Raw genomic sequence first — 23378 nt, 5'->3', positions numbered from 1 at the left:
GAACAAATTGTTTCTATTGAGTGGGAAGCATTACCATCCATTGGAAAATACATCCATGTTAGGAAGTGTCCCAAATTCCTAATTAGTATAGATTCCTTTTTGTAAAGAATATTATATAGAATATTTCTAGGTTGATATATTATTGTAATATTAGACTTCCTTATAGAATAAGGAAGATTGTTGGAAATATCTCTATAAATATTCTAGGTCATGAGAGGAAAAAATTATGAGATGGAGATGGGCCTGTAGAGACTATACAAGGTGGATAGAGATGTGAGGAAGAACCGGAGGTACCCGGTGGAGCGAGATGGCTCGTAGTAAGGTATGGATACAAGGAGTGGGGAAACATGGGATGTTTCGGGAACCCAATAATTGTATTTGGTTTTATCCTCTATAATATTCTCTATTGTATAGTGGAATCATTATCTCTCATCCGTGGACGTAGGCATGGTTGGCCGAACCACGTTAAAACCTCGTGTATCGTATGTGTGATTGTTTTATCTTTGTGTTCTTGAACTAACATTGTTGGCATCAAAGCTTTCGCTGACACTACAACTGGTATCAGAGCCTAGGTTTAGGTTTGAGTGGGAGCAATGGCGGAGGAAGCAGGAAAGGCGTCTGGAATAGAAAAGTTTGATGGCACAGACTTTGCGTATTGGAGGATGCAGATTGAAGATTATCTCTATGGGAGGAAATTGCATCTACCTCTTTTGGGGACAAAACCTGAGAGTATGAAGGCTGAGGAATGGGCGCTTCTTGACAGACAGGTTCTAGGAGTTATTAGATTAACTCTGTCTAGGTCTGTTGCACATAATGTTGTAAAGGAGAAGACCACAACAGATTTGATGAAGGATTTGTCTGGTATGTATGAAAAGCCGTCCGCAAACAATAAGGTGCATCTGATGAAGAAATTGTTTAATTTGAAGATGGCAGAGAATGCATCAGTAGCACAACATCTAAATGAATTTAATACAATCACAAATCAATTGTCGTCTGTAGAAATTGATTTTGATGATGAGATTCGTGCTCTGATCGTCTTGGCTTCTTTGCCAAACAATTGGGAGGCAATGAGGATGGCAGTAAGCAATTCTACGGGAAAGGAAAAGTTCAAGTACAATGATATACGAGATTTAATTCTGGCTGAGGAGATTCGCTGAAGAGATGTAGGTGAAACCTCAGGATCTGGTTCTGCCCTAAACCTTGAGACAAGAGGTAGAGGTAATAACAGAAATTCAAATCAGGGTAGATCAAATTCCAGAAATTCTAATCGGAACAGAAGCAAATCTAGATCAGGCCAACAAGTACAATGCTGGAATTGTGGGAAAACAGGTCACTTTAAAAGGCAATGCAAAAGCCCTAAGAAGAAGAATGAAGATGATTCTACTAATGTTGTAACAGAAGAGGTACAAGATGCATTACTTCTTGCAGTAGACAGTCCACTTGATGATTGGGTTTTGGATTCAGGAGCTTCGTTTCATACCACTCCACACCGAGAAATCATACAGAATTATGTTGCAGGTGATTTTGGTAAGGTGTATTTGGCTGATGGTTCAGCTTGGATGTTGTGGGTCTGGGAGACGTCCGGATATCTTTACCCAATGGGTCTGTTTGGTTACTGGAGAAGGTTCGACATATTCCTGACCTGAGGAGGAATCTGATTTCTGTTGGACAACTTGATGATGAAGGACATGCAATACTATTTGTTGGTGGTACTTGGAAGGTTACAAAGGGAGCTAGGGTATTGGCTCATGGAAAGAAGACTGGTACTCTGTATATGACCTCATGTCCAAGAGACACAATTACAGTTGCTGATGCAAGTACTGATACAAGCCTATGGCACCGCAGACTTGGTCACATGAGTGAGAAAGGGATGAAGATGTTGTTGTCAAAAGGAAAACTACCAGAATTGAAGTCCATTGATTTTGACATGTGTGAAAGTTGCATCTTAGGAAAGCAAAAAAAGGTGAGCTTTTTGAAAACTGGCAGGACACCGAAGACTGGAAAATTGGAACTAGTACACACTGATTTGTGGGGGCCTTATCCGGTTGCATCCCTAGGAGGTTCAAGGTACTACATCACTTTTATTGATGACTCAAGTATAAAGGTATGGGTTTATTTTCTGAAAAATAAATCTGATGTATTTGAAACTTTTAAGAAGTGGAAGGCCATGGTTGAGACAGAAACAGGTTTGAAAGTAAAATGTTTGAGGTCAGATAATGGAGGAGAGTACATAGATGGAGGGTTCAATGAGTATTGTGCTGCACAGGGAATTAGGATGGAGAAGACCATTCCTGGGACACCACAACAGAATGGTGTGGCTGAGCGCATGAACAGAACTCTCAATGAGCGTGCTAGAAGTATGAGGTTGCATGCTGGACTACCAAAAACTTTTTGGGCTGATGTTGTTAGCACTGCAGCTTACCTGATAAACTGAGGACCATCAGTTCCCATGGAGTTCAGACTTCCTGAGGAGGTTTGGAGCGGCAAAGAGGTGAAGTTTTCACATTTAAAAGTTTTTGGTTGTGTTTCTTATGTTTATATTGATTTTGATGCTCGTAGTAAACTTGATGCAAAGTCAAAAATATGTTTTTTCATTGGCTATGGTGATGAGAAATTTGGCTATAGGTTTTGGGATGAACAAAACAGGAAAATCATCAGAAGTAGAAATGTGATATTTAATGAACAGGTTATGTACAAGGACAGGTCAACTGTAGTGTCAGATGTTACAGAGATAGATAAAAAGAAATCTAAGTTTGTCAACTTAGATGAATTGACTGAAAGTACTGTCCAAAAAGGGGGTGAAGAAAATAAAGAGAATGTAAATTCACAGGTAGATTTGAGTACACCTGTAGCTGAAGTTCGCAGATCTTCCAGGAACATTAGACCTCCGCAACGTTATTCACCTGTTTTAAATTATCTCCTGTTGACTGATGGTGGTGAGCCAGAGTGTTATGATGAAGCCTTGCAAGATGAGAATTCAAGCAAGTGGGAGTTAGCCATGAAGGATGAGATGGATTCCCTGTTGGGGAATCAGACATGGGAACTAACTGATTGCCAGTAGGAAAGAAGGCTTTGCACAACAAGTGGGTATACAGATAAAAGAATGAGCATGATGGTAGCAAACGTTACAATAGGCCAGATTAGTTGTTAAAGGGTTCCAGCAAAGGAGGGCATTGACTACACAGAGATATTTTCTCCAGTTGTGAAGATGTCAACAATTAGACTTGTACTTGGAATGGTGGCTACAGAAAACTTACATCTTGAACAGTTAGATGTGAAGACAGCATTCCTTCATGGTGACTTGGAGGAAGACCTTTACATGATTCAGCCAGAAGGGTTCATTGTTCAGGGACAAGAGAGTCTAGTCTGCAAACTGAGAAAGAGCTTGTATGGCCTTAAACAAGCTCCTAGACAGTGTACAAGAAGTTTGACAGTTTTATGCATAGAATTGGGTTCAAGAGATGTGAAGCTGATCACTGTTGCTATGTTAAGTCTTTTGACAATTCTTACATCATATTACTGTTGTATGTGGATGATATGCTTATTGCAGGGTCTGACATTGAGAAGATTAATAATCTGAAGAAGCAATTGTCCAAAACAATTTGCAATGAAGGATTTGGGAGCTGCAAAGTAAATCCTTGGTATGAGAATCATTAGAGATAAGGCTAATGGTACATTGAAGCTTTCACAATCAAAGTATGTGAAGAAAGTTCTCAGCAGGTTCAACATGAATGAAGCTAAACCAGTGAGCACACCCTTGGGAGCCATTTCAAACTAAGCAAAGAACAGTCACCGAAGACAGAAGAAGAAAGGACCATATGAGCAAGGTGCCCTATGCCTCAGCTATTGGCAGCTTGATGTATGCTATGGTGTGTACAAGGCCAGACATTGCACATGCAGTGGGAGTTGTGAGCAGATTCATGAGTAGGCCTGGAAAGCAGCATTGTGAGGCAGTCAAGTGGATTTTAAGATATCTGAAGGGTTCATTAGATACATGTCTTTGCTTCACAGGTGCTAGTTTGAAACTGCAGGGTTATGTAGATGCTGATTTTGCTGGTGATATTGATAGTAGAAAGAGTACTACTGGGTTTGTTTTTACTCTAGGTGGTACAGCTATATCATGGACTTCAAATCTACAGAAGATTGTTACTTTGTCTACTACAAGAAGCTGAGTATGTTGCAGCAACTGAGTTGGAAAGGAGATGATTTGGCTACATGGTTTCTTAGATGAATTGGGTAAGAAGCAGGAGATGAGCATTCTACACGTGACAGTCAGGCAATTTTTCTTGCAAAAAATTCGGCTTTTCATTCAAAGTCGAAATATATACAAACAAAATACCACTTTATCCGTTATCTTGTTGAGGATAAACTGGTAATACTTGAGAAGATTTGTGGATCTAAGAACCCTGCAGACATGTTTGACTAAGGGTGTCACTATTGAGAAGTTGGAGCTGTGCGTAGCTTCAATTGGTCTTCTAGCTTGAGGACAGGAGGATGAGTTGTAGGGATAAGGGATTGTTTCTTGGAGGATAGCGTGTTGTAGTGCCAGCGAAAGCTTTGATGCCAACAATGTTAGTTCAAGAACACAAAGATAAAACAATCACACATACGATACACGAGTTTTAACGTGGTTCGGCCAACCATGCCTACGTCCACGGATGAGAGATAATGATTCCACTATACAATAGAGAATATTATAGAGGATAAAACAAGATACAATTATTGGGTTCCCGAAACATCCCATGTTTCCCCACTCCTTGTATCCATACCTTACTACGAGCCATCTCGCTCCACCGGGTACCTCCCGTTCTTCCTCACATCTCTATCCACCTTGTATAGTCTCTACAGGCCCATCTCCATCTCATAATTTTTTCGCCTCATGACCTAGAATATTTATAGAGATATTTCCAACAATCTTCCTTATTCTATAAGGAAGTCTAATATTACAATAATCTATCAACCTAGAAATATTCTATATAATATTCTTTACAAAAAGGAATCTATACTAATTAGGAATTTGGGACACTTCCTAACAATCCATTTCAATTAGGGGTCTTATTCTTGTATGGGGACTCCACAATAAAGCCTTTAGCCTAAACTAAGAAACCATTGGAGCTTGTTTGCAGGATTAGGTGAATTGTTCCAATGGAGATTTTATGATATGAAGAATACAAATGGGAGGTTTATCTAAGCCATTTTGTACTTCATGAGACAACTATTCACTTTATGATGGACTGTTTTCCAATGATGAAGATAGAAAGCCAAAACCACCTCATTCCTGAATATACTGATAGTTATTGTGATATAAAGGATGAATAACTTTTGGCAAGACTTGGACCATCCCTGCTCTTACTAGATATGAAATCATTGTATTATTTGCATTTTCTTTGTTTTGGTTTCTTCTTCTAGCTCTATCTCAAAGCCAACTTCTTCCACCAAGATTATTCATACCATTGAGTTGACCAAATTAACAAAATCCTAAATGTTACAGTCTCATCTTTTCTACTAGTATACAACTTATTAAACCTAGATGCAAAACAATCCCAAATACAAGACTCTAATGTAATTTTGTGACCTATGTTTTGAACCAATAGATTGGAGCACAGATGTAAACATAGAAACCTTACATCGAGTTCATTTTCCTCCACGTCCTCACTTATTCAGTCCTGGAAATTTGGACATTAACAATACCACCACCATTCGTCATAAACAGAGTAATAAACAGAGAAGAGTATAACAGAAACAGATGATAAAACCAACTAAGAACTATCAACCAAGTCCCATCTCATGCTGAGATAAATGGGCTTGGCCTAGTGGAAAAAAACCACAGAAAAACAAAACAAAGAAAATGTAGTCAATATCTCTAGACACCCCTACAATGAATATAATATAGAGTCTCGCCCCTCTCAAGTCAAACTAAGCAAGACAAAAGTAGAACCGACGACACAGGCATATGAAAACCAACCCAAAAATCAAGCGAAATAGTGTGAAAAAATAATAATATGCAGATCACAATGATCATACCTGGGGTGTCTCCTCTCGAGCAAGACTTACTCGCCCTCAAACTTTCCTGCCTTTTGTTCGTTCATTTCTTCCCATTTTCTTCCCTGTCCTAGCCTTTTTCCTTGAACCATTCACTAATTCTCTTTCCATAAATATGATCATCTCACTCTCATTCCCCAAACTATGCACCCATTTCCTCTCCAAAAGTCTCTTGTTCTCATTCTTATCATCCCACTCCATGCGTCTTCACTATGTCTTCCCCTGGAGATTTGCATCCCCCATTTTCTCCCAAAAAAATTGACAAAATCTTCATCCTCTTATTCCATGTGTCCTCCTCTAAAAATTCAGAATCCTTAATTTCTTTGCATAAAGGAAATTTCTTCCTTATTCATTTGTTGTTGACCCTTTCTGTTAAAGAAAAATCCTTGCCAACCCATTGTATTTCCTTTAATGGTGTCTGGATCTCATGTGATATGCCTGTTGTATCTTTGAAGAATCTCTTCTTTTTGTGCTTTAGTTGTGCCTTCTTTTCGTGAAGAAAAAAAAAATCCATAGGTCTCCTATCGATCTATTAATTTCTTTTTTGAATTATTTTCTTTCCTTGTTCAAAGTTGCATGAATATCCTCCAAAAATCTCCACATGGCAGCCACAAGTCTGGATAATTCTAGCTTCCCATCTAAATTTTTTTCTTTCCAAAATTAGAATGTCATCCAATCGTTGGCTGATAGAATCAGATGGGGCTCGTGTTGTTGGCATTCCTGTCTGCTACTACCTTGGTGGTTGAAGGGCCATCTGGATGTGGTTACTGTGGCTGGTTGACCTAGACGTGCCTTTAGGGTTTCTGATATGCGCGGTTGCACTTTCACACCTAGTGCTTGAGGTCCCAGTTAGGCTTGTATTACGTCAGACAAATGCGACCCTCTAAATCGCCTCTTTTTCCTTTATGCCCGAGTGGAGCCATTGTCTTCGTCCAACTACATTTGACGAGCTAGTGAATGCTTCCCCTCTGATCATCTCAAGTAGTTGTCAGATGAGAACTCTATGCCCCCAAGTAAAAATGCCTCAACAGTTCGTCGTGAGGATGTTTGCTAGCCTTGAGTGTGTCGACTTTGAGAGGAGCCCACTGTTGGCATTTAAGCCCACAATTTTTCATTCTCTTTTTAGTTGTTCAATTTAGCGAAACAAAGTCTACACCCACCACTCATTTTCTTGTTGGCGTCTTTCCATCATTTCATGCCAAACAAAATAGTCTTTGTCACCCATAATTGATGATTGGTTTTTAGAGGATGTTGACATTCTTAGTCGGTTCCCACAGATGACACCAATGTTGGTGTTGTGCTAATTGGATGCAAACTCGTCTAGTTTCACCAGAGTAAGACGAATTGCTTTCTTGCACAAAAGGATGTTCGAACAGGTGGTTCGGGCATGCTCCTCCGAAGCATAAGTTAGAATCTAGCGAGAGTGAATCCAACTTTTTGAATGGTTATGTGTATGTGTACCTTTTTCATGCTTCTGGAAGGGTTTTTACTGAACGTAAGACACCATCATTGCAACATTGCTTATGCATTCATGTCCTTCATGTGTTGTTGTCATGGAAAATATTATACCTTAATAAGATAATCAATGCCATTTTCTCAATGTGGATTAAGAAATCATGCCAAATAAGAGCTGTTGATTGGCGCCATTTGTTGTCTATCGTGCAAGAATTCCGGACCATGTCGTTGATTGTGTATTTATGTTTGTCAATGTCACTGATTGCGTGTAACAACTAAGAGACATTGATTTTCGGGCGTAAATGCTATTTTGATTGTCGCTTAGGCATTGGTGGCGATTAATCATTTGCTCAATGCCTTGCATTTCTAACTAGCTTGGTTTGTTTGTCTGGAAGTTCCCAGTCAGCTTGGTCTGTCAATTCTATCTGGCATTGAGGAAGAAAGAAATTTGTCTTTCCTCTTACCCCAAACGGAGTTTGTCTTGGTCCAAACGGATTATCCGCTTACCTTAAACAACCAAATGGTCTTGAGCCTGTGAAAGACACATGGAGGGAAGCTTCCCACAATTCTCCATTTTCACACTCTAATCATTCTCATCATCACTACATTGTGAATAATTGTGTGAAACAAAATTTCACTAACACCATTTGTTGGACCCCATTGACGTGGCCATAACGGAAATTCCCTATTTTGGCACCATAACCCTACACAAGCTATTCATGTTGAATAACACTTCTCATATATCGACAATATGAACCAATCTTTGTGTTTGTGATAACAAGACCATACAAGCCTAATGAACATGTTTTCTATTATAAGAAGTTATCATCCATTTCAATCAAAAAGTGACACGTGGGTACACAAGAAATATAAATATTAGGAAATATTCAAAGGAAAATTAATGAAAAAATAAGTGTTCTTACATTTAGTGCCATTTATGGGATTTGACGAAAAAAGTCGAGTTCCCATCGATGAATCAGTGATGCCAAACAAGAATATTTATAGTGGCTAAAGAACCAATTGGAGGAATAAGTCCAATAATGATGATTTAGTCTTTTATGCATCTATTTCGTTTTGCCACTCTTCAATCTTTGACTCCCCTCCTTCTCAAATTGAATCTCATTTCCCAAATCCAAATGAACCAAAAACCCTAACAAATCATGCACGATTCTCTGAATCCACCTTAATGCCTTAAACAATTGGATTAAGGGATATAGAATTTTTTTAAGGAAACAACTAGATATGTTTGTAATAGGAGCAACCACCCCATAGTGGGGTTATTTATTTGGTAACATTAATTTCAAGGATCTCGGTTATACATTTAACTCATTATATGAAAGTGGTCTGCTCAATCTAGGGACTTTCATGGGCTAAAAGCCAAACTAAAATGTATGTTAATCTTATGTTGGGGAAATTTTCCAAGTTTAAGGTAAATAAATCAATTTGATAGAATCTTTACTTAGTAATAAGATAATGAACTGTCAAACATATACTTGATACTTATGATATTAGGATATCTAGCAAAAGATATGTAGTCCTAGCGGCTTTATACTTGCTAAACTTTTATTTGCCTTGAATCCATAAAGAATATATTATCTTAAGTAAAAAACTATTAAAGACCTCAACACTAGCTCAATATTATCTTAAGGTTGAAAATCCATATAGCATATTAACTTCGTGAATCATAATTCCATGATAGTTAATACCATTATTCACCATAAATCATGTATAATATGTAACTATACACTCTAATGCACTCACCATGGAAAACCTATCCCAATGAGCAAAATAAGTCATCCCTCAAATTAGGAGGTAGTCTGTTATTATTTTAGATGAATTGCCTAAGTTCATGAATCGGTTGTGAAATACTCATCAACTTATAAGGAACATGTAACTTGAATTTTTTTGTGTAACTCTTAATGCACTTAAGTCATGTACAATATAAGTGATGCAAATCTAAAGGGTTAAATAAATCTTAAGGCAATTAATGAATAGAAAAGTGAAAATTAATTTTGTTATATCATGTTTTGCTTTTAAGGACTTTATCATAAAGTGTAACTCTAATTTGCAACTTAAGCCCATCCTAAGCATATTTTTCCATAGTCGAGTTGTAGTTTAAGCTAGTAAATAAAAGGATGTTTAATAGAACTTAAGACTTATTATTAAATAATTTTAGTTGACTTTAAGTTAAATTATACTTAAATTGTTAATTTAGAACTTACTCTTTAACATTTAAGGATTAAAGTTGTTAGGTAAAATTAACTTAAAATTTATTCTAAATAATCAAATTATTATATTTACCCTCATTAATTTTAACTAATATTTACACTCATTAATTTTAATTAATATATATTTTTATTAATCTTAAATAATAAATTGGTTTATTAAACATTCATATTTAAAGTACAACATATACATAAGATAACTACATAATATTTATAATAAAAAATGAGTTTATTAATGTGGAGTTATGATTATGAAATATACTCTCACTAAATGTGAACAAAAGAGACAAAAGAAAAAAAAGAAAGAAAGATTAGGAATAAGTTAATTATTTTAATTTAATATTTAAAGTTAAAAGTTAGTAATTTAAATTAAGTTATTAAGTTAATAAGTTAATTTATCAAACACCCTCTAAATGTTTGACTTGGTTGGGTTAATACATATCATATAAATTTAACATCTACTTCATTAAATATTTTATTAATAGACCTTTATCAAGTGAATAAAAAACTATAAATAATATTCATTCACCTAAAAATCAATTGTCTTTACAACAATATGCTAATTTATAAACTTATAACATCCATTACTCAATCAATCTAATAATTGCAACCTTGTATTGTAATTCATAAAATGAATTACAAACTCTAAAATAAAAATAAAAAGCAAACTAAAACAAAATGTCATCATACAAGATTATGTCATATTTTCAAACAAATCAATAACCAATTAAAAGTAAGAGTTAGGGTTCGTAAAACTTAATATTTATTACTTAATGATTTAAATTGTTTTTAAATTAAATTATACTAAAACTGTTGACTTAAATTTTTTTATGTCATATTTTCAAACAAATCAATAACCAATTAAAAGTAAGAGTTAGGGTTCGTAAAACTTAATATTTATTACTTAATGATTTAAGTTGTTTTTAAATTAAATTATACTAAAACTGTTGACTTAACATTTATTATTTAATTTTTATTTTAAATATTAAAGTTGTTTGATAAAAATAATTTAAATTTGTTTTAAATCATCAAATTGACACATTTATCCTCATAAATTATAATTATGATATAGGAGGTTAAGTAACAATGAAGGTCATAAAATAGTAAAAAAAATCATGAAGGTAATTAGGATAAATAATGAGAAAAAGATAAACTCCGAAGATGTAGTAGACTTAATGATAAGTTAATTATTTTTACTTATTATTAAATATTATTTTTTATTTTAAGTTATACCATTAAGTTATTTTACCAAATATAATTAATTTATTTAATAATTTAATTTAAGTAATTAAGTCACTTTAAATTATTAAGTTGATTTATCAAATAGTCACTTATTATAATACTATTAACAATATGCATATTATATATTTATATAAGATCAAATATATAAGAAAGATCACCACCACATCAACCGTAAATAGGTCAAAAATAAGTGGCAAAATTGGTAAGATTTCTAGATGGAGATATTTGTGATTTGATTAAAAGGGTTTTTAAAAATTTAATTTTTGAAATTGGATTATTTATTATTTTTTGGTCCCGTTAGAATCAAAATATCTTTATCATTTTTTTTTAAAATATATAATTTTTTTTTAAAAAATTTAAGTGTAAATACTTGACATAATTAATGATATTTATGTAAAAATAAATAAAATTATTTAAAAAAGGTAAAAAAAAGAAAAAAAAAAAGAGAAGAGTTTGATTTAATCTCTTTTATACAAATATTTCTAATTATAATGATAAGCCGGGCCGGGAGAAGACAGCCACTGCATCTCCCAATTAAAATCGCGACAAGGTGACCTCTCTCTCTTTCTCCTTCTTCTCCTTCTGTGACCAGTGGCCATGGCTTCCTGCTCTATTGCCACTTCTCTATCGCGCCTCTCTCTCCTCCGTCTAATCCCCAAACCCTCTTCTTCTTCTTCTTATTCTTCTTCAATTCCTCTTTTTCCTACCACTACTCGGAAGGTTCTTATTGTTGGCAGTGGTGGTTTCAAAATTTGGCTTATCGAATTTTTTTTTTAATTTTTTTTTTGTCTCCTTGTTCGTGTTCTTTGCAGGATCCGAGTAGGTTTCGGTTGTTTTCGGCGTCAATGGCTTCTGAACCCAAGGAATCTCCCTCTAACAATCCGGGCCTCCATTCCAGCCCTGATGAGGCCACTAAAGGATACTTCATGCAACAGACTGTACCCTCTCTCTCTATTTATATTTTCTGTAGTTATGTAGCTGTTGAAGTTGATTTATTTTGTTTTCTTTTAATTTAATTTAATTTTTAATGGCAGATGTATCGGATTAAGGACCCTAAAGTCAGTCTCGATTTCTATTCTCGCGTATTGGGAATGTCGTAAGTATTTTGATTTTTTTTTGGAATTCCTAGTTAATTGACGAGTGTGATACAGCAGTTTATGATATTAATGCTATCCAAATTACTGAAAATATATGGATAATAAGTGTGTATAATAAATATACAAATAAAATGAAGTAGAAAACTGAAACTCACAAATAAGGTTGATCGGGGTTAGAGTTTGACTCTATGTTCTTAAAGCAGATTTGTCCCACTCAAGTGCTTACGGTGTATTGACAATTGTCTCCCAGGATACAACAATCACTTTCTTATGATAATAGCATTTAAAATCACAAGAAACAACGAATCACTTGGTGATTTGTACTCTCTTGCATACCAAATATTTGATAGAAAAGAGAAATGACTAGACTTGAAGTTAAGGAGGACTTGAATGACAAGAAAAGAGAAAGAGTGGAGAGAATGGATGAATGAATGGAATGCTATGGGGGCTCCCTATTTATATACTTGTTGGTGACTTATTAGAAGAGACATGTCTTTAAAATACTAGACACATCCTTTGAAACAAGTGGTATCGATTAGGAAAAGATGTGTCCTAATTTCCATTCACCTATATAAATATTCCAACAATCCCCCAAATGAATGAAAATTGTCTTAAAAAATGCCAATGACAAGTTAATCAATCAAGAGAGTACAACTTGAAAAGTAGTTGTGTCAAGATAGGTAGCTTGTGACTTTGAACCTTCCTTAGTAAAATATTATTGGATTTACTAGCTAATCAGTGAACGTGATGTCTTAAACTGTTTAGCCGTTGATGTAAATCAAGACAATAATATTCACACAATTCCCTTTCGAATCACCATTGATTCTCATGGTTTTATTCATTTTGGCCCTAAACAGATCTTGGTTTCATGAGTGCTATAAAAAATTTCAGCCTTGAAAATTCTCATAGAAATGGCCCCATTTCACACTCACATAGGTGATTCCTATTAAGAGTATCCTGTCATACCCCCACTTGTTTTCCAAGCTATAAGACTCATTAAAAGCAAAGCTTAACCTAGTTCATGCTGTAGAAAACACTATTTCATCATAGGAATAGGTAAGAGATTATCTCTTTAGTGTTTATCTTAGTCATTCATAACTTAGTTGTCCTTTTGAACCTAGATATTGGGATCTCCAGTCAACTAGGTTGGGTTGCCATTATGAAGAATTTTTGGTCATAGGCTTTAGTCCCATTCCCCTTGATAAGTAGTTAACTTGATCTCTTAGCAAACCTTTAGTAAGTGGATCCGCAAGGTTGTCCTTTGATTTGATGCAATCAATCGAAATCACTCCATTTGAAATTAATTGTCTTGTATTTTTTCTCTAAGGACTCTCAAAGTTCCTTGGCAGTTCTTATTGGACTATACGCATTGTATAATGTGTTGTCCAAACTATTGAGGATGTAATTCTTGTATAGAAAGTCAGAATGATTCCAAGCTCCCATAGCTGCTTGCACTTGTTTATCGGTTTCACCCTCCTTTAACATAGGGTCATCCTCATATAGGACCGAGCAAGATTCAGAGTTGTAAGGTAGAACAACATTTTTTGTTGTCGCCTCTTGAGATCTGTCACAGTGAACTTCTTAGGTTTCTCACCATTTGCAGCAATAGGAGGTATAATAGAAGATGTAGAAGCCATCTTCACTAAAAAAAATCAATTGTAATAAGATTCGAAATAAAAGAAAATTTAGCTTAAGCTTGTTATCCAATTTACTAAAAATATATGGATAATAAGTATGTATGATAAATATACAAATAAAATGAAGTAAGTAGAAAATTGAAAGTCATAAATAAGGTTGATCGAGGTTAGAGTTTGACTCTATGTCCTTAAGACGGATTTGTCCCACTCAAGTGCTTATGGTTTATCGACAATCGTCTCCTAGGATACAACGATCACTTTCTTATGATAATAACACTTCAAATCGCAAGAAACAACGAATCACTTGGTGATTTGTACTTTCTTGTATACCAAATATTTGGTAGAAAAGAGAAATGACTAAGCTTGAAGTTAAGGAGGACTTGAATGACAAGAAAGGAGAAAGAGTGGAGAGAATGGATGGATGAATGAATGAAATGCTATGGGGGGGGTCCCTATTTATAGATTTGTTGGTGACTTATTAGAAGAAATGTGTATTTAAAATACTAGATACATCCTTTGAAATAAGTAGTATTGATTAGGAAAAGATGTGTCCTAATTTCCATTCACCTATACTAGACACATCCTTTGAAATAAGTAGTATCCATTAGGAAAAGATGTGTTCTAATTTCCATTCACCTATATTAAACACATCCTTTGAAATAAGTAGTATCCATTAGGAAAAGATGTGTCCTAATTTTCATTCACCTATATACATATTTTCTTTTTGATAAGTAAGAAAAGTATTGTATTATGAAGAGGTTTAAAATAACAACTTAAAATGTACAAAACAGAAAGGGAAATACTCACCCTCTAACAAGTGAAACAAAAAACTGTCCACAATGATATACAAAAAACGAACCCTTCCCTTAATAGGAACACCCCCAATCAATAAACTCCAAAAAGGTCCATAGATCATCTTTTATAAACAATTTAGTCTCCAACCAAAGTGAGTTAAGAAAAGAAGTTTTCAGCATTTGGATGGATAACACCTCATCTTCAAAGGCAATTATGTTCCTTGTCTTTCAAACTGTCCAAAAAATGCAAAGAGGACCCGCTCTCCAAACTATCTTATGCCTTTTTCCCACAAAGAATCCGTTCCAACCCAATAGGGTTTCCCTAACTGAAGACGGAAACACCCAAGACACTCTAAAAAGAGTGAAAAGCATTTCCCGTAATGCCCTTGTCTTCTCACAATGAATAAGGAGATGGTCAATGGATTCCTCTTCCGCTTGACAAAAATAACATCTATTTGCTAAAGCCCGGCCTCTCTTTTTAACTTGGTCCAAGGTTAAAACTTTGCCCCAAGATGCCTCCCAAGCGAAGATACTTACTTTTGGTTGTACACATGATATCCAAATGTTCTTCATCGGAAATAAAATTGAAGAGCCCGACTCTAGGGCTTTGTAAAGTGACTTTGTCGAGAAAATTCCATCCTTTGTTTCCATCCACTTCACCCTATCCTCCTCCTCCAAGATCAGATTCTGACCACACAAGCGTAATAGAAGGCCCTCCAACTCCCCCTCCCCCCCTATTGTCCCGTTCCATACATCCTTCACCCAAGTTTCCTTAGGATTAGCTAGGGCAAATAAGAAGGGAAAGAAGCACATAAAGGTGTATCCCCACACCAAGTATCCTTCCAAAAGCTCACCATTTGGCCATTCCCCACCACAAAGGATAGTCTACTGCTAACGATGTGCCTAAGCTTCCTAATTGCTTTCCACAACCCTACACCATACCCTCTCTTACATCCCGAGAAAACCACCCTCCTCATTCCTCCCCATCACCTATATAAATATTCCAACAATTAAAAGTTGGGTTCTGAGGTTAGTTGTTGGTTGATGTGGGGTGATTGTGTTTTGGGGGTTGTGGGATGAATTGTATTGGCATAATTGTATTATTGAAGAGAGCGAGGTTTTGGGAGTCCATTTCTTTCTGAATAATGTTAAATAGTTGAGTTTCTTGAGTGTATGATGGGTGAGAATATCCCTTGGTACTAATCCTCTTTCTCATGGAAAAGTACCATATAAAATGAGGAGAGTATATCCAGGACACAAAGGATGCTTTGTGGCTGTGTTCCCACCACAATTTCAAGATTTTATCTTGGTGGAAAGCTCGAAACATTTGTGTGGAAAAAAAAATTCCAGTAGTTTATGCTGCAGTAAGCTGCACTTATTTTATTGTATTTTATTATCATTGTGTATGATTAGCATTCTACACAAAATCACCCATCAAATGATAGAATAATGTCATGCAAGGGTGATTTTGTATCTTGGAGGCATGTCCATTTGTCACATGTTTTACTTTTATCCTTCCTTCCCTTGGCCCTTTCTAAAGAGCTGTGCATGTTTGGTTTCTATTTTCTTAATGAGTACCATGGTTTAGACACCAAATACAGGTAGTTGCCACTTAGCAAGGCCTTTTAGTTATTAGCTTATGGTCATAGTATAATGATGCTGCATGCATATTCGTGGTGTGCTGAATTTCTTGTGGCTTATATTGGTATTAGTTGAAATATATTATTGTAATTTACATCTATTATATTTATTTAATCTGCATATTCTCCTTATCTTAGCCTTGAAAAATTCCATATCTGGCAAATTTGAGTTAATATAGAGTTGTGGGTCATACTACAGACTTTTTTTCCTTTTGCTATTAGATTCTTTAAATTGAAAATTAATGGTTGTAGCTTTTTTTTTTCCATGTTTTCTTGAATGTTCCAGGCTACTTAAACGGTTGGATTTTCCAGAGATGAAGTTTAGCCTGTACTTTATGGGGTATGAGGTAAAACTTCTTATGCCACTTCTACAAGAATCTTTTATTATTATTATTATTATTATTATTAATTCCTTGATAATTGTTCATGTTGACTTATTTGATTTTTTTTGTATGTTGCAATAATATATTTGTTTGTTATCAGTGCATTTCCTGATTTTTTTTATTCATTAGACAAATAGTAAAGATACTATTTTTTGGTGTAGGATACAGCATCAGCTCCCAGTAATGAAACTGAAAGAATTGTCTGGACCTTTAGTCAAAAGGCTACTATTGAGCTCACACAGTAACAATTATCATTTATTTTGATGTCCTCTCTATCTGCAAAACAATCTTTCTGGCTTACCCATCCCTAGTTTTGCTGACAACGTGTAATGTTCCAAAAAATTGTTACAGCAACTGGGGTACTGAGAGTGATCCTGACTTCAAAGGTTACCACAATGGGAACTCAGAACCTCGTGGATTTGGTATGTATAGCTGAAATATTGACTTAAGAATGTCTTGGAACTTGACAATCATGTGGTGATATATTTGTCTCTTCCTTAACATATTTGTTGATAGTCTTCTCGATGACAAATGATGAGTTTTATTTTTATCCTCTTTTGTGGCATTTATGGAGGTGTCAGGACAATTAGGGTTGTTGATTTGAGAGTATTGCATACCATATGAATCATTCTGATCTATAATGTGGTATTGATGAGAGGGGTGCTGAAAGCCTTAGCTTAGATGGTATTTGGGTGGGAGGAGTGGGGTTTTGGTTGGTTTAGATTTAGATCCCGATGGGAAGTTGTATTGTGTAACATTGTACCAGTGAGTGGAAAAAGGAACGAGGCAGAAACGCACCTACTTCCTTCATTCCAAGGGACTAAAAATTTAGTATCCCAGAGTTTCTAGTACATGTTTGCTGCAAAGGTGATGGTGGTGTCAACTTTCTGCAACCATATTTGTTATTTCGATTGCCGTACCACCAAACAGAGATGTACTTGTTCAGAGATGCAACTACTTGGTGGACTAAATATATCTCCAAGCTACTGGGTGTTACTGGAGATTGAATCTGTTATATGTATAATTTTCTTCCCTTGACCTTTATATAACATGGTATCCAAATCATCAAGTGTTGTCTGATAGGAAAAATATTGAAATCGTGATTTTCTGCATTTTGGTTCTTCTCCAATATTTCAAACACTAACGTGGCTCATTTTGTTTCAGGACACATAGGCATCACAGTTGATGACACATACAAGGCATGTGAAAGATTTGAACGTCTAGGGGTTGAGTTTGTAAAAAAACCAGATGATGGTAACTCACCTTTTTTTAATTCCATTTTTCATTGAGCACTATCATGTCTCCTTAATGAACATTGGTTTCTTGGGTTTAAATTAGTAGGTGGGGGTAACTGGAGATAGTTCAGTTCCCGAATCTGCTAGTATGCCTGTGGATCGGTTCTTTAGATGGATCATTCATGTCCCTTTCAGGTTATATTTTGGTTTGAGATGTGGGTTGCATGCACTGCTATAGTATTATCCATTAAAAAACCTCAAGTCTGTGTATATGTACATCGAAAAGAATAGATGCACAACAGGAACGTGAGAATCCTTGCTGAAAGGTAATAACATAAAGAAAACAAGAATGGGAAACCCAACTATAAAATTGAACTTCGAAAAGATTTTGAGTGTTGAACTCCTCTTAGTTAGCAGGTTGGCCACCATGCTTGCAATCTTAGGTGTTTTAAATTGCATTACTTTAGTTAAGGTTTTTAATTCTTTGACATCATGAGAAATCTCTCTGCCACCAATAATTAATGAATGGCGGATACCTCTACTGACACTATTTAGTCTCTCAGGAATTTGGCATCAATTTATTCAAAGGTGGTTGATGCAAGGTTGAAAGCTGGTTGTAAGATAAATCTTAAACCCTGATGGGTCATACTTTGATCCATGAAGCTGACACCAAAAAAGTTGGTTAACAAAGCTTTATGGTTTTGGTTCTGGATTCTTTGCATCTAATTCAAGGTTATGCTGTTGGGATAGCATAACAAACTTTTGTTTGGGTTCATGTTCCATGATGCATCCTCTATTTGTCTGACCACCTGTTTGGGTGCTATATTGAAAAAAAGAGAACATCTTCTTCAACTATGATTAAAAAAAAAAAAAAAATAGTTGCTTTTATATTATCTGTCATGCTGGCTGCAGGTAAAATGAAAGGGTTAGCATTCATTAAGGATCCTGATGGCTATTGGATTGAAATCTTTGACCTTAGAAGAATTGGAACTGTGAGTACCACTGCTGCTTGAGAAAATAAGACAAGAATTTCAGGTAAACTTTTGGCATTCTTTTATTCCTATTTTTTATTAAATCTAGATTTGCTTATACATCAAAAAGTATAGTTATTTGGCTGAATAGATTTTCTGTTGCCTAACATATTAAATGTGTAGCAAGCTTTGGAATTTTCATCCTTCATCTCATATTGTTTGACTTCATGGAAACATGCTTAATGGTTTCAGAGCAAAATACTGATCAGATGTGTAAGATTATCTGGGTTCAAATCTTGGTGCTCATGAGAACTTTTGGTGTCTGATAATATAATAATATTGCTTGTTGCTTTATATGGTTTTGACAACCTCATTCAGATGCAAAACTTCATTTTCAAGAACAAAACCTAGAGACATGCATCACTTACAGTTCTGGAGATCACCAAACAGGTATTATAATACTTAAAATTGCATTGTCCAAGCATTGATAAGTTAGAGATTTGTATTGATACCATATCAAGATTGCCCAAATGGGACTTTTTAAGAGGGACAAATACCACACAAACTTCTAGGAAGGAGTTGCCCCCTAAGATTTTCACCCCTCCACTGTGAGAGGTAGTTGAGTTCTACTCATTTAGAAGAAATGCGACTGTCATGGTCCAAACCTTCCTAGAGCTTGTGTGCATCTGGCATAAGCAATTTGATCCAAGGCAACCTGTCCAATAGCATGTCAAATTACCCAAACACACACTCTGAAGCAAATTAGCATGAAGAAACAAGGTGGTGTAGGAAACAACAAAATTGGAACTGATACAAAATTTCATTGATAATCACACTGTTCTGCAGATTGAAATTAAGTTAGGAATATGATGAGGATGAATCTTCAAGATATATATCAAGAAAGGGAATTAATATTAGTTGTAATTAAAGTAGGATTAATATTACTTGAAATTAAATTAGGATTAATATTTGTTGGAATCTAATTAGGATTAGCTAGTTGAGTTATAATATAATTAGAATTTGAGTCATGATAGGTTATTATAGTCCTAGTAGACTTTGGATTTTTTAAAGAATTTATTCCTTGTTCCTCTCCTTACACCCTAAAAAATAAAACCCTAGTCCACCTACCCTTGAGTGTAGGCAACCATCCTAGGGTTGTCCTACATCAGAATATATATAAACTCTTTGCTCCAACCTTGAAACTATTGAGACTCAACCAAAAAATCAAGATATCTGCCACCCTCAAAACACTCTGAGGTGTTCCCTCCAAGATCCTTGAGTTTGTTTCTTTCCTAAAGCACCAAAAACGCAATCTTGTGTGGTTCAGTAGCATAGAAGGCTAGGAACCTGTTTGTGAACTGTTATTGAACCCAGTTATATGTTCCTCGGAGCAGAAACAATTTTTTGAGAATTTGTTCTACAAAGTTTTTTTTTTTTTCCTTTTAAGAATAAATTTGAGGTGTTTTCAAGTGTTTTTTGTAAAGTATATTGAAAAACAATTGAAAATATGTAGAGTACTTTGAAAACTTTTGCATTATATATAAACGCACAATACCTTCATAGAGAATAAGTCAATGAAACTATTTTTTCATATTTAAACAGAATTTTGTTCCTAAAGACAATTGAGGCCCATTTTTAGGAACTGCTCTAAAAAATTGTGTTTTGAAAATTGTTTTAAAAAAATGTTGTCCTAGCCTGAGGTTTCTATTTCTTGACCTCTACTTTGTGGTGGTTATTTTGTGTCTAAGGTCTAGTTATTTATAGTAAGTTGCCCAATGTTTTTCTGTTAACAGACAGCCTTGTCACTGTTTACAATAATAGTGACCACCACCTGAATGAAAAAAGAAAGGTGGTGTGTAAAGTAAGGTAATGTTGTAGGGGTTAGCATCCTCCCTTCATACCTTTTAATAGACCTCTTGACTGCATATTCATCCAGACCCAAATTATAGCAAGCAAAAAACATGAGCAATTGTAGGCCAAATCCACCATTTCCCTTACATCCACATACCTAGTCTTTGTTAATGGAATGAAGATGTTCCACTTTCAGTACATTCAGTGTTACCATCCCACTTAGTATTTCTATAAGAGTGATGAATAATTGATGTGGGAAGGGCCTCTGAAGATTGTTCTGCCTTAGGTGGGTAATGGTTTCCAGCTGTGATTAAGTGAGGCCTTAGTTGCCTAAAGTAAAGTGATAGGGTAATTTATCCTTCCTAATATGATGAATTCTTCTGGTGGAGTTTCTATACAATTGATTTGTCCCACCAATTGGTTGAAGAGTTCAAGTTATTAGGTAATGGACCAATGACATACATTAATCTGACTTGGACCAATGCCTTACCACACTTTTTCGTGGGCAATCTCTCCCCAGTTTCACCTTGGGTCAATAAATGAGGAAGCTCAATAAATAAGGAAATAGACAAGCAGTGAGGTTCAAACTCTTGATCCCTCAGAAAACAAGACTCATGTTAGGCCACCAATCAACACAAAAGCCTAAGCTATTAGGTAATGGGCATCAAGCGGTTTAGATTAAAGTATTAATCATTCTCAGTAGCCACTGTACCTGTTTCAGTAATTTTTTGGCTCTACAGCATGAAATTAACTAAGATGAGTGCTCACTCCTTCGAGTGTTGGTGACTGAGCAAGAGACTGATATGGGCTTTCTCTTCCTTGAACTTCCAATTTGGCGTCTTTGGTTTTGGTTGTGCTAGAAATAAGTTGTGCTTTTATTTAGTTATTTATTTGCTCTTCCCCAGTATAATTCACTATGTAGTTTCTTCTGAGGAAGGTACAAGTTGGAGACATACAGCAACAAATTCAATAATTGGTGTATCTATAGAATATATTATTATTATTATTATTATTATTCCAAGTGGTACTTATTTTGGCATGGCTCTGTTTTTGTTTCCTTGCACTGCCCTTTCATCCCCTAAGGATACATCTTGCCTAGGTGTTGCCCACAGGGCCTTGATTATAATGATCCTAAGGTTCATCATATTAGTTTCATTCCTCTAGTAGTTCAAGTACACATAGGCTAGGAAAGGGTTCATAAAACTCACATAGAGGTGTGTGTTTTATTATTATTATTATTATTAAAAATAATTTCTTTTGGGGCAGGGAGGAGGCAAATATATTATTATAACTAAAATCTTGGAATTTTGATGCAGGAAAAGTGGAGTGGAGTGGAGTTGTGGGTTGCCAGGGTTCCATCTGCAGTGAGAAGACCTTAATAAGATTTTCTATTGAGAACACTATTTTGATACAAGTATTTCTGTACCTTTCCATTCTTCTATTTCCTCTGCTTGCTGCTTGCTTACTGAGTTCAATAAGGCCAAACTGCATCCTCCTTTCTTTCACAGCATATGGTTTTAGGTTTGGTAAAAAGTTGCTTTTTCATTCCAAAATTAAATGACACCTATTCCAGAAGATTCGATCCACCATATGATTTAAAATTTTGCACACAATGCAGATTTAGATGGATTCAGATGATAAAATTGTAGGGTCTATTTGAGAATTGTTTTTAAAAATAGTTTTTTATTCTTAAAAAAAAAACAAAAAAAAAAATTCCGTAACTTGAAAATAATTTTTGATTTTCAAGGAATGATTGAAAATAAAACACTTTATGTAAAGTTTATTTTAAGAAATATTTGAAAATACAAAATAACAGTTTAAATTCTTAAATAATTTTTGTTTTAAAAAATATGAAGAAATGTTCTTTGATATTATTTTAAAAAATTAAATTCTGAGAATTGTTTTGAAAGTATTCCCTAAATAATCAGTTGGTAAAAATTAAAAAACAAGTCTTCAACAGGAAAAAGTTTGAATATGAAATCAGGTGCCTTAATTTTCTTCAAGAGGGCAGATGTGAATCCACTAAAGTCTAATTAATTGCCCTAATCAAAGTCTGAGACGATGGCCCATTAAGCTCCACCAATCACTCTAATGGCAAAGGACCAATCGCCCTAAACCCAGAAATTTGATGCCCTTTCTCTCAGCAAACTTCCAAAACCCCTCACTTCTTAAACCCTTTTCCATTAGGTTAAATATTGCAAGCCCTTTTGACCTTTACACTTCACTAGAAAAGACATTCCCAGAAAAGCTTTCCCCACTTGAAAGTTGAAACTAATTTAATCAAAGTAGTGATATAGCTGGCAGCCCTAATTATCTTAATCCAACTGCAGACAAGATGGTGGAAATTATAAAAATTGGTGCATGGACGACTCATACATTTGTTTATTTATTTTTCTACTTTTAAAAAATTGTTTTTTGCTTTTCGTACCCTATATATTATCCTTTGTAACGCAAGCAATAATATAATGGTATGGTCTGACATCAGATCTTGTGATCATTTAATTTTGGAGCTCCTTTAGACTCTTTCCCAATGGGGATTCCCTGTCATTTCAATATAAAACCACTCCACTTCTCACCTCTTCAGACACTGATTTAGCAACCTCATTTTTTGTTTGTTTTAGATTAATTTTACCAAAAATCAATGAATAATTGGATAAATAAAGTGGGATTGGGCAATTGAGAGGGTTCCTAGTTCCCATCCATTGACTTAATTCAATCATTGCTTGTTGGGTTTAGGTTGATATATGTTTTGTTTGTCTAGGCGGCTGCTGTCCGTTTTCTCCCCCTACCCTAACCCATATCTTTC

At 35.1% G+C, this 23378-nt stretch overlaps 1 protein-coding gene across 2 annotated transcripts; it reads left to right on the top strand.

The window, feature by feature from the left end:
• The first annotated feature begins 11460 nt into the window (after positions 1–11460).
• LOC117916728 (lactoylglutathione lyase) lies at positions 11461–22125 on the top strand. Of its 2 annotated transcripts, none has more exons than XM_034832879.1 (9): positions 11461–11514; positions 11777–11902; positions 11999–12060; positions 16419–16479; positions 16677–16756; positions 16867–16937; positions 17680–17769; positions 18663–18785; positions 21889–22125. In XM_034832879.1, the coding sequence occupies exons 2-8, from the start codon at positions 11810–11812 to the stop codon at positions 18761–18763; spliced, it is 558 nt and encodes a 185-aa protein (XP_034688770.1). In that variant the 5' UTR covers positions 11461–11514; positions 11777–11809; the 3' UTR covers positions 18764–18785; positions 21889–22125. The 2 variants fall into 2 exon arrangements, with proteins under 2 accessions (XP_034688770.1, XP_034688769.1); XM_034832878.1 differs by lacking the exon at positions 11461–11514 and adding an exon at positions 11547–11684.
• The last annotated feature ends 1253 nt before the right edge of the window (positions 22126–23378 follow it).

Source organism: Vitis riparia, chromosome 6 (assembly GCF_004353265.1).
Source record: "Vitis riparia cultivar Riparia Gloire de Montpellier isolate 1030 chromosome 6, EGFV_Vit.rip_1.0, whole genome shotgun sequence".
NCBI lineage: Eukaryota > Viridiplantae > Streptophyta > Magnoliopsida > Vitales > Vitaceae > Vitis > Vitis riparia.
Note: the sequence above shows the minus strand (reverse complement) of the source record. Positions and strands in the feature narration are given on the sequence as shown.